Raw genomic sequence first — 12,013 nt, forward strand, 5'->3', positions numbered from 1 at the left:
TAAGTCGCCTTGAGTTGCCATGGGCGAATAGGCAGCAATATAAATTCACTATCTGTCTATCTATCTATCTATCTATCATCTATCTATCTATCTATCTATCTATCTATCTATCTATCTATCTATCATCTATCTATCTATCTATCTATCTATCTATCATCTATCATCTTTTATTTATTTATTAAATTTGTTTGTCATCTTGCTGCTAGGCAATTCTAGGCAGTTTACAACATTAAACACTATTTTGGCCCTTCTTAATCTCATTAGCTAATATACCCAGGTTTTTGCTGGCCAATGTATTCCAATCAGCACTGGCAAAGATCCTTTCCCTTACCTCCCACTGCACCATTGTTTAATAACAAGGCTTGTTTTTCCTCAAGTATAAATGGGAGATAGAAGCAGGGATTAATAAAGTGGTACTGCTAAGATTTTGCATTCCACAAAAGTGTGAGAATTGCAATCTTCAAAGTTCTATGTATAGGATACAGAAACCCTATTGTTGGAGGAAAATGTGCTCGGTTCCCTTAGCAATGTATATGAAAAAAAATTGGTCTGTAGTACTGAAAGCTGTATCTTAAAAAACAATTAAAAGCTCTACTCACTGATGAAAAGAATGAGAATCATCCACATCATGGCCATCTGGGGCTAAAGGGTTAGAGAATGGCTCACCTAAAAAGAGAATTATGTCAACATAACATATCTGAAAGATAAGTATGCATTTTAGTCAAATAATCTATTGTGACATTTTTCATACAGAAAATATCTGCAGAAAAATAATACCAAGAAATGCCTCATATGCCACTGATTTTCAGCTAGTTCCAAAGTGTAACAGTGTGGAAAAATTAAGAAATTCAAGAAAGTATTTGCCCGGAACAGTATTAGCTTTCTTGCAGTCTACAGACCATTGTGTAAAACCCAGCAGGAAAGTACAGCAATAACAAACTATTTTTTTCTTATCTAATTTTTCCAAATTTAAACCTTCACAAATATAAAGTCCTCTTCTCAATTGCATTTTTCATCACAACACCTTGGTCTTTTTATTTTGTACATATCGTAATAATTATTATCTGCAGGAATATTAACATTTGTGTCTTAAAATTTCTACCAGAATTTTTTCAATTTTTTCCCTAAGAAATTGCAACCAAAGATATACCATTATTTTCTATGCAAGTAAAATCAAGGGAATAACACAAAATAATATGATTGTTTGCAATATCTATAGTTATTGGGATTCCTTGAAAACAGAAGAAAGGAGAGTCATGTGTGTAAATCCCACGGAACCATTATAATACATAAGTGCTTAAGAATCTAGCCACGTTTAGAAAAATCAGGAGGTAAAGTAAATATAAAAGGGTGAAAAAAAATCCCAGTAGACACAAAACTTTGGTTTTCACCAGTCCATAAAATGTAAAACAAAAAGAATTAGAAACTGATGATAGTGATCATATTCAATTCTGAAATTGTAATTGAACAGGTAGTACTTCATGGTAAGTAACTTTTCCCTTCATTTTTTCCTCAGGTTTCCCCACTGAAAATTAGCCTTTTTCATATCCAACATAGTACCATACAGAGCAAAGACAGAAAAAAATGTAGCATGTTTTGCAAAAATTTAGAAAACAGATCACAAATAACAACCCATCATCAATTTCTGCTAGAAATTTTAAAACACAAATGTTTCTATAGATAATACATTGTTTTGTACAAAATAAAAAACCAAGGTGTTGGGACAAAAAATCCAATTGAGAAGAGGACTTTATATTTGTGAAGATTTAAATTTGTAAAAATTAACTTAAGGAAAAAATAGTTTGTTATCGCTGTATCTTCCTGCTGAGTTTCACACAATGGTCTTTTGCCCATCTGACTCTATAAAGCGCCCCCCCCCAGCTGCAATTAGAATCGAAAAGCCTCCTGTTCTATGGCCATCCATTCTCTTCAGAGAGGGTTCCTCCTCGTTCATTAGGGATTGCTTTGTTGTACCCATCACATGGGGACAAGACCCCCCTCCCAGCCCCCTTTGTATGGATGATTCAGCCCACCGGACACTCACGAATAAAACAAGGAAGGGACGGCAGCGGCCTCGATCCCTCAGAATATATTCACTGGTCCTTTATTTGAAAAGGGAGGCCAGCAACAAAAAGTCCGAAGGCAATTCGGCGACTTCCTCTCACCATCACCCCAGCCCCACCCAGGTTTAAGGTGACACTCACTGTCTCGCTCCGGCATTGTCGCTTCTCTTGAGATATAAACGACTCCGGCTAAGGTGACGAACAACCTCCACCGAGCTCTGCCTCTTTCCCACAAGGCACCGCGCGGAAACTCTACGGGAGCTTAGAGATATGTTCTAATTCATCTATAGACTCGTCGAGATAGGCAATTTCCGGGTTCAGTTTCAGAATTAAGTTAGCCTCTTTCAATGATTTCTCATTAAACATAACAGGCAAATCTAAGACTTCAGCATGAAATATGCATTTCATTCAAGTCTTATTTTAGCGCTGAAAAACAATTATTTTTTGCAGGTTGAGGGAACTTTAAATGAACTTGGCTATTTTGTAGGTTGATTTCAACGGCTTTTCGGGTTCTCTGCCTAAATGTTTAAAAACTCAAGTACATCACTTTTTAAAACAATATATAACGTTTATAGAGAACTTTGCGATGTAGACTGCAAAGATACAATCTAATCGAACTTTCGGATTTTGGGTGATCTGGGCCTATGAAGCCCTATTAAATAGGGCCTATTTGCTTGTTTTCAAAATTGTTGATCTCGCTTTGCAGCCGCATTTCTTTCTACATAAATCAACCGTTCCATCGCTGCTCTTCTAATTTTTCACTTTTTTTTACGCGTAGTAAAAAAACCTCAGTACCGATCCCAGTACCGTAGAAAGTGCAGAGAAGAACTACAAAGATGCCACGGGTTCTGGAGGCTAAACCGAACGAGGAACGATTCAGGTATATCTAGTTTAACGAAAAGGACGTAGTAGGTGTTAGATATTAACACAGGCTACTGTGGTTTCCACTCCAGTCCTCTGTTTAGGCGGGAACAGAGGTTCAATCTGATTGGTTAAGAGGTCTGACAGCTCCCTATAAAAGGAGAGCTGTCAAACCTAACCGCTGCTGGATTGTACAGACTTGACTGTTGTAATAAAGAGCTGTTGTTGTGTTAAACCTGAGTCTGCCTTCTCATTGCCCTATCTAACACTGGCGACGAGGATGGGATTGAGAGGCAGATAAGGCGAAGAACGAGCAACGAGACAATCCAGCAAGTGAATCCAGCCTGGTCCTGTCCACCATTAAAACCTTCTTTCCAAGCAGCCTCCATGTCTCCAGTGTCTTTTTCCCCACTTGGAGCCGAATGCAGAAGGACATTTCTTCCAACAAACTTATTCTCCAAAGTACTCCGGAGCAGAACAAGAAGCAATCGGTGGAAGCTAGTAAGAGAGAGATCCAAACTGGAACTAAGGAGAAATTTCCTGACAGTGAAACCAATTAATAAGTGTAATGGCCATTTGTTCGGTTTGCAAGGCAATTTCCTGCCTTGGCCAGGGATGTCGACTAGAACAGTGGTGGGCAACCTTTTTTTTCAACTGAGCCAAATCTCGCCAAAACCACGATTGAAATTTATTTTGAGAGCCACATTTTTAAAACCGAAAATACATGGGATGGTACACTGTTTTTAGCTTCAATAAGTTTTTATTGAGAATATTCTGCATGCAAGTATCCACATAGGTTGGGAGGATACAAATAACACAACTAATAAAACAAAAACTTTAGAACGATATTATCGGGATCGCATCCTGCCCCATACATCCCTACGACCAATCCGCTCTCACAGAGAGGGACTTCTCCGGGTGCCGTCCACTAAACAATGCCAGGGGGCGACACCCAGGAGTAGGGCCTTCTCTGTGATGGGCCCAGCCCTTTGGAATGACCTCCCCCTCGACATTAGGATTACCACCGACCTCCGCTCCTTCCGTTCAAAACTCAAGACCCACCTTTTTCAATTATCTGGCCTGGCTCAACCATAATTCCATCTTATTCCTCCTGACAGTCTTTTTAAATCAGTAATTTTAAACTGGGGTATTTTAATTCCTAATCTCATTATTATTATTTTATGTATTGTAATGGTTGTTACCTCCTCCGTGTAATGTAATATATATATGTGCTTTTATTTATTGTACGCCACCCCGAGTCCCTTGTGGAGAGGGAGCGGCTAACAAATCAAATAAATAAATAAAAATAAATAAATAAATTTATCAATAACGTTAAATTCCGTAAAATTTGCCTTACAATGTAGAGAAAATTACATCCTGACAATGACTGACAAAGTCACAACCACTAATGTGAACATTGGCCTTGCATTTCCTTGGATAGTTTGAGTAAGTCAGGTTTGTATGTTGTTGTTTTTAATTTCATCTCTCTCTCCCACTTTCTTTCTTTTTTTCTTTTTCTTTCTCTCTCTCTCTCTGGCTCTTTGTCTCTCTCTCCCTCCCTCCCTCTCTGTCTCCCTCCGTCATTTTCTCTGGGTGTCTATCTGTCTGTCTCTCTCTCTGTCTCTCTCTCCTCCTTCCCCCATCTCTGTCACTCTGTGTGTGTGTGTGTGTGTGTGTGTGTGTGTCTGTCTCTCACTCACTTTCTGTGTGTGTCTGTCTGTCTCTGTCTCTCCCTCTGTCTCTCTCCCCTCCCTTCCTCTCTGTCACTCTGTGTATGTGGGTGTGTCTGTCTCTCACTCATTCACTTAATCACTCACTCTGTGTGTGTCTCTCTCTCTGTCTGTCTATCTTTCTCTCCCTCCCTCCCCCTCTCTGTCTCTCTGTCTGTGTGTGTGTGTGTGTGTGTGTGTGTCTGTCAGTCTCTCTCTGATTCCCTCCCTCACTCCCTCACTCCCTCTCTCTGTTCCTCTCTCTGTCTGTCTGTTTCACTCACACACACACACACACACACCGTGGTCACCTTGTTGAGTGTTCCAATCACATTTGAAACACTCAACAACTGGCCTGCATTTATGGTATTTTGCAGCATTCTGCAGTCATAGGACCGACTGCAGAATGCTGCAAAATACCATAAATGCAGGCCAGTTGTTGAGTGTTTCAAATGTGATTGGAACACTCAACAAGGTGACCACAGTGTGTGTGTGTGTGTGAGTGAAACAGACAGACAGACAGAGAGAGGGAGGGAGTGAGAGAGGGAATCAGAGAGAGACTGACAGAGTCTGACAGAATCAGAGAGGTACTTTTAACTACCTGGCAGCGGCGTTTTGCCTTGGGGGGCTCCTCAGAACATCCCAAGACTTCGGAGGGAAGCTTACAGCCCGGAGCAGGAGCAAAGCCCCTTTCCCAACTGGCCCTTCCTCCCTCGGAACGCTTCGGAGGGAAGCTTCTGCAAAAGCCCGGGCGAGTGACAACAAGTTCCCGCCGTTATGAAGTCTCCGAGACTGTAATTTTCTGAGCTGTGCGTGCGCGCCTGTTTTCCACGGCGTAGAGCAGCGGCGAGATTCTGCGCGGCAAGCGATGATTCCGGGGGCCATCCGGGAAGATGAGGAACGCAAGGGGGGACCCTGCCCCCCCACTGATGGCCTCCGGAATCATCGCTCGCCGCTGCTCCACGCCGTGGAAAACATAGGCGCAATTACAGAGGCTAGCTGCAGAGTCCTGACTTTTGGGGCGGCCGCCCGAGAGGAGGGAGGGGAGCGGGCGCCCGGCACACAGAAGAGCCGCATTAAAGGGTGTAAATGTGGCTCGCGAGCCGCGGCTTGCCGACCACTGGACTAGAAGATCAATTAATCAGAATAGAGCTAAAATCTGGAAGGGATCTTGGAGGTTTCCTAGTCCAACCCCTTGCTCGAGCAGGAGACCCTACACCATTTCAGATAGGTGGCTGCCCAGTCTTTTCTTACAAATCTCCAGGGATGAAGACTCCAAGGTCGCTTTCAGTCCTATGATTCTAGTTTTCAGTTTTCAGTCCCGAACTTGGGCAGCCAGATACAGCTTTAAATTTAAAAATATATGAGTTTTGCATTTCTTCAAACTTATAGGTTTATAAGCGGAAGCAGGGAACTATATGTTTATTGCCCATAACTCCTCGCGTGCTTCTTATCCTGGTCGCGTCATTAAGCGTCGGTCTTCTAAGCACTGGATTGACTACAGCAACGCCCATTTCCCGCGGGACCTCTGTGGCTGGCGGTCACCATGGCGGCCGCCGCAATCGTCCGAGCTGTTGGGGGCAGCCTTGCCCAGAATCTCAAGGAAATTCGGATTCACCTTTGCCAGCACTCGGCGGCTAGTCAGGGAGTCCGGTAGGTGAGAGAGGCGCAAGGATCTTCTCTGACCTCTTTGTGGAGGGGCATGGAAGCTGCCCCGCTTATCCCTTCGCTGTTTAGCTTTGTGCATCACGCGGGCTAAAATGTGAATACCAGTAGTATTGCCCCGCTTGGCGTTGGGTGCATTATGGGCATTTAGTACGCTTCAGTCTGTTTGGCTGCACGAAGGAGCCGTCCCGGAGTAAATGACAGGAAGCAGTGGAGTTACCTGGTATACAAGGTATCAAAGGAAACAAAAGTTCCTTTGAGAAGTGGGTCCTGGCGTGGCTGCTTCCTTAGGAGTTGCTAAGTGGATAGGCTGACAGGGAAAAAATCGCGAGGTGCCACCTGGGCTGCTATTAAGCCTTGTAGGAGATGGGGGTGGTGAGGGTTAATCCTAATCCTAATCCTTCCTTGTGTTTCAAGGCAGACGGTATTTTAAAAAATCTTGATTTCCTTACAGACAATACAGAAAGCAGAGGACCTTTTAAAGATGGATTTAAGGGTGAATCATGATGTTAAGAATAGCCTTCTTTTTTACTGGGAGGGGGGTATTTCCTAATTGTATTTCTAAGTCAGAAGAATTTCAGAGTGATCTAATGTTCCTCCACCCATTACAGAAAAGTCATGGTTTTTTTTCAGCTATTCTAATATCCATTTGTGTGATACAGTGAATTAAAATATATGAGCTGGATTCACACACTGTGCTAGACAAAAATATGATTTGGCATCTGTATGAATGTGTGTAGTATTCAAGTAAAAAGCAAAGCTGACTTTGGGTCAGTCTCTGTCTCAGTCCAACCTACTCAGGAGTTATGTTGTGGGGAAAGATAGAAGGGTGTGTGCCTCATCTTGAGTTGTATGGGATACAAATTAAATAAATATATGTAAATTTTGAAATATTACTTTGAAGTAAAGTGTAGCATATTCTGCGATTAATATTTATTTGTTAAATTTATATACTAACCATCTCACTGTTTAGAGACACTGGGCAGCTTACAATATCATAAAGACAGCAATATAAAACATTAAAAAGATTAAAATATTGAACATTAAAAGTGAATCAAAACTGAGTAAGATAGGAATCAATACACATCTTTTTGGAGTTTTGTTAATTTAATGGAATAAAATCCTTGAACTGATTCTATTCTATTCTACTTATTGAATTCTTTGCAGAGATTTCATTGAACAGCACTATGTCACCTTGAAGAAGGCAAATCCAAACTTCCCAATCTTGATTAGAGAGTGCTCCAATGTTCATCCTATGCTTTGGACTAGATATGGTGAGTTAGAAAGGGTTTTTTGTAAAATATTCTTTACAAGTACAATAGAAACAATTTGTTCAGTTGTTTGTTCACTAGGTTTGTTATTTATCTCTAAAACATTTTATTTGAAATATATTGTTGTTGAAAAGAAAAATAGGAAGGTTTTCTGCAAATATGAGGTTGTTTGTAAGCCAAGATCATTTTCACATATAGTTGATATGAACAGAATAAATGCACAAGTTGGCTTAATCTATTAAAACAAATATACAGTATTACAGAGATTCAATAGAGACTTTTGTGTTAATTCTATTACATAATACTGTTGACAAACAAGTTGAATTCTACATTATTGCAACAGAGAGGGAAAGAAGTTGGCAGGTGTCAATATTGCATAGAATAACTGACAGAAAAGATTCTATGTTAGAATCATAGACAAAAACAGATGCCACTTTTAGTTTCTTTTACACAATTTTTACTTATCTTCAGTGATGGCAAACCTTTTTCCCCTCAGGTACCAAAACGTGTGCATGCTGACACCCTATAATCCAATGCCCAATGCATGCCCCAAATGAACTTCCGGTAGGCCCCTTGGGCCATTTTTTTGTCCTCCCCAAGGTCTGGAGGCTTTCCTGAAACCTGGGGAGGGCAAAAAACAGACCGACCGGGCCCACCGGAAATTTTAAAAAAATGGGCCATTTCCCGCTTCTGGAGGGCCTCCGGGAGGCGGGTGTTTTCCAGAGGGCCTCCGGGGGGGGGGGGAGGAAAGGCTCTGGAGCTTGGGGAGGGCAAAAAACAGACCTACTGAACCCACCGGAAGTCAGAAAACGGGCTGTTTCTGGCTTGTGCGGGAGATGGCAAGGCCATTTTTCGCCCTCTCAAGACTTCAGGAAAGCCTCCTGAAACCTGGGGAGGGTGAAAAACAGACCACCGGGCCCCCCGGAAGTCAGAAAACTGGGGGGTGGGGGCTGTTTTCACCCTCCCTGGACTCCAAGAAAGCCATGCGCGTATGTGCGGGGGCAGTGGGGGGGGAGTCACGCACGTATGCACAGGTTGGGCACAACAGGCAGGATTTAATTATGGGTGTGGGATAATGCATGTGTGCTTTTGGCACCCGAGGGGAAAAGGATCACCATCACTCTCTTAGGCTGTATCAACAGAGGAATTGTATCAAGATAATGCAAACTGATAGTACCACTTTATAATGCATTAATAAGACACACTTGGAATATGATGTCCCATTCTGGTCACCCCAATACAAAAGAGATGTTGAGACTCTAGAAAGAGTGAGAACAATGACAACAAGGATTAGTGATCTGGACGTAAACTGTATGATGAATGGTTGCGTGAAATAGATATATCTAGTCTGGTGAAGAGGATTAGTGATGACATGATAGCAGTCTTCCAATACATAAGGGACTGTCACAGAGAAGAGGGGCTCATCTATTCTCCAAAGCACCTGAAGGCAGAACAAGAAGTGAAGGATGGAAGATTATTAAAGAGAGATCCCACCTAGAATTAAGGAGAAATGAGAACAATTAATCAGTTGAACGGCTTGCCTTCAGAAGTTGTGGGTGCTCCAGGCGTCGCGACGATATGGTTGTGTAGTCTCAATGCTCTGAGACCACAGCCAATACTTTTGTCACTGGGGGGCTCCAATGGATCTAAACCGTCCCGAAGAGACGGTGAACAGGAAGAATACGTCTTGATGATTTTGGGGATATTGCAAAATCCCTGAAAGAAGCAAGAGAAGTTCTTCAAGCTGGCGACAAAAAATCCCAGCCAAGGCTGATGAAGTCGGGGCGGCTCCAAAAGGAGGATATGGAAAGAGAAAGTGTTTCCAGCTGGTGAGGAATTTTTATTGTTTTAAAAAAGAGTCTGCCTATAAAAACTTTTAAGCGGCGAAATTAAATTTGGAATGGTTTTGGAAAGTGGTTATCTTTTTTCTAAAATGCTTTTTACATGGACGGAATTTCTACAAGCTTTTTAAAATGGATGGATCAAGTCTTCTTCTTCTACCTTTTCTTTGTGACTCTCCGTGATCTATAGAACAAAGTTTTCTCCTCTCATTGTTGTGGATACTTTTCTAATTCATTAGAAAAACTCATTTAAAGATTGGATTACTTTTTTCAATTTGAAGTATAAAATAGTTACAAAAAATAAACTGCACTGCTCGAATGCGGGGAGGTTTTCTTGAATGGAGCTTGTGTATTCAGGCGGAACTTTCTTTGTTTAGACTTGCAGCTTGGCTACAGAGTGATGGGAAGGGGGGGCAGATGTCCCTTTGAAGTGCACTCAAAGTGAAAACAATGGTCTTTGTGAACGTATGCTTCAATCTTGTTGACCTTCCAAGCAAGAGCAGCTATGCATGGTAATATGGCATCTCAGGAGAACGTAGAAGCTTCAAACTTGCAAGGAATATTTACAGAATTGCAAAAATTATTAAATACAGAGGAGAGAATGGAAAGAAAACTGGATTACTTGAAACAAAAAATTGAGGATGTTTATCAAATACAAAATGAGGTGATTGAAACTAAAAAAAATGAAGTGCAAGATGAATATAAAGAGATTATATGGTTGACATTTATGGCAATTGGTCTATTTTTGAAAAAAGAAAGAATAGAATATCGAAAGAGGAATTAAATGGAGAGGAGATTTATTCCAAAGGGCAAGATAGAGAAGAAGAAGAGAAAATTAAAGAACCTATGGACTATGGAATCTTATCAGCAAAAATATTGATAACACTGCTGACAATCAAAGACAAGCTGAACAAGGAAACAGAAAGAGGACATCAAGAATACATGAGAGATTTTACAAGCAAGGAGTTGCTAAGAGAAGTCCATACAGATCTGATTAAGAAAATGTTTAGCAGATTAGTTCCACAAATGGCAGAAGATATGAGAGTGTTTTGTTATTGGAAAGATACAGGTTGATAGATGGAAGAGTATAATTCAAAACTAACTAAACTTAGTGAAATTTAGTGATAATAGGTATAGTTAAATTAAAAATTGATAATGATAATAATATATACAATGTGTAGTGTTATGATAAGCAATAACTGGATATTAATATTGAATGATAACCATGAAGGGAAGGCTAGAAATCCTTTCGGATTATATATAAAGGTTAATAATAATAACAATAAAAAGAATTAAATTAGACAGAGTTAAGTTTTGATTATTAGGGGGAAAATGTTATGATATAGGATATAGTCAAATAAAGAAAGGATAATGATAATGATTCATATATATGTATGGGTACAATATAAGGAAACGATGCAAATTGTAAATAGTGATTTTGAAAGGAGGATTAGAAAATTTTGTTATTAAATATTACGGATGTTTAGCTGGAATAGGACATAAGGATTCAATGTTATTGGAGGATTTTAGATATAGTACATGAAATGCCAGTATGTGGTTATGTACTAAATTTTGGTATATTTTATGATGAAGGACGTTTAAATAATTATAGTCAAATAAAAGTGGAGGTATGATGATGGTAATATGTATAAACACTTGAGATAAAATACTAGAGTTAATATGAACTAAACTTGATGACGGTGGAAGAGATGCACAAAAGCTTTTTGTAACCAACTGATACACTTTCTACAGTATGTAAAGAAGAAGGTTCTTTATGTTTGTTTTGAAAATAAAAAAAAATTGTGGCAAAAAAAAGAAGTGGGTGCTCCATCACTGGAGGTTTTCAAGAAGAGATTGGGCAGCTATTTCTCTGGAGTTCCTTCCAACTCTGTTATTCTATGATTCTATACTTGTGACCGTAATAGGCAGACTCCATTATGGTTGTAGATCAAGGACTATCTATTATAGTGCTGCTGGCACATCACAAAGAAAATATATCTTCATCAATGTATCCTTTAGGCACAGCCTTTTTTTTCTTGTACCATTCAGTGTCAGCAGAGAACATTTTAGAAAAATAATATTGTACATATATATTTTATCCCCATACGCAGGCTTTTCTCTGAATTGGATTAGCAAATCTTAACAGTTCACTTGTAAAAGACTTATAGATTAAAAACACAATTGTGTTTTGAAACCATAGAATTATCTTTGAAGTCTTAAGATTTTTTTAAAATGAAATTTGCTTTTTTACAGCCTTTGGTCTAGAAAAGAGTGTGTCACTGAATAATCTAAATGTGGACCAAGTTGCCAAAGCCTTGGAGAATGCTGCTAGCAAAATATGAAGATGATCCTGTATTCTTCTTTGAATATATATATATATATCTTTGTAATTTTCATGCAATTAATTAATTAATTAATTAAACCCTATAAATAAAGTCATATACAATGTGTCCTGCTTTGCTCAACATATGTACCAGGGCAATCTAATCAATGTAGTGAAAACATGCAGAGCAAGGCTGCTAGACTTCTTTCCCGCTTATTTAACAGCAGTGTCCATAAGGAGTTTTGTTCATTCTTCTGATTTTACATTTCCCTTCATGTTA

General features: G+C 39.9%; 1 protein-coding gene across 1 annotated transcript; it reads left to right on the top strand.

Moving 5' to 3' along the window:
• The first annotated feature begins 6,086 nt into the window (after positions 1-6,086).
• Positions 6,087-11,858, top strand: NDUFA2 (NADH:ubiquinone oxidoreductase subunit A2). Its single transcript, XM_081950066.1, has 3 exons — positions 6,087-6,286; positions 7,466-7,572; positions 11,664-11,858. The coding sequence occupies exons 1-3, from the start codon at positions 6,180-6,182 to the stop codon at positions 11,750-11,752; spliced, it is 303 nt and encodes a 100-aa protein (XP_081806192.1). The 5' UTR covers positions 6,087-6,179; the 3' UTR covers positions 11,753-11,858.
• Positions 11,859-12,013: the final 155 nt, after the last annotated feature.

The sequence above is a fragment of the Natrix helvetica genome (genome assembly GCF_964273705.1).
Source record: "Natrix helvetica genome assembly, chromosome: 4".
Lineage (NCBI taxonomy): Eukaryota > Metazoa > Chordata > Lepidosauria > Squamata > Natricidae > Natrix > Natrix helvetica.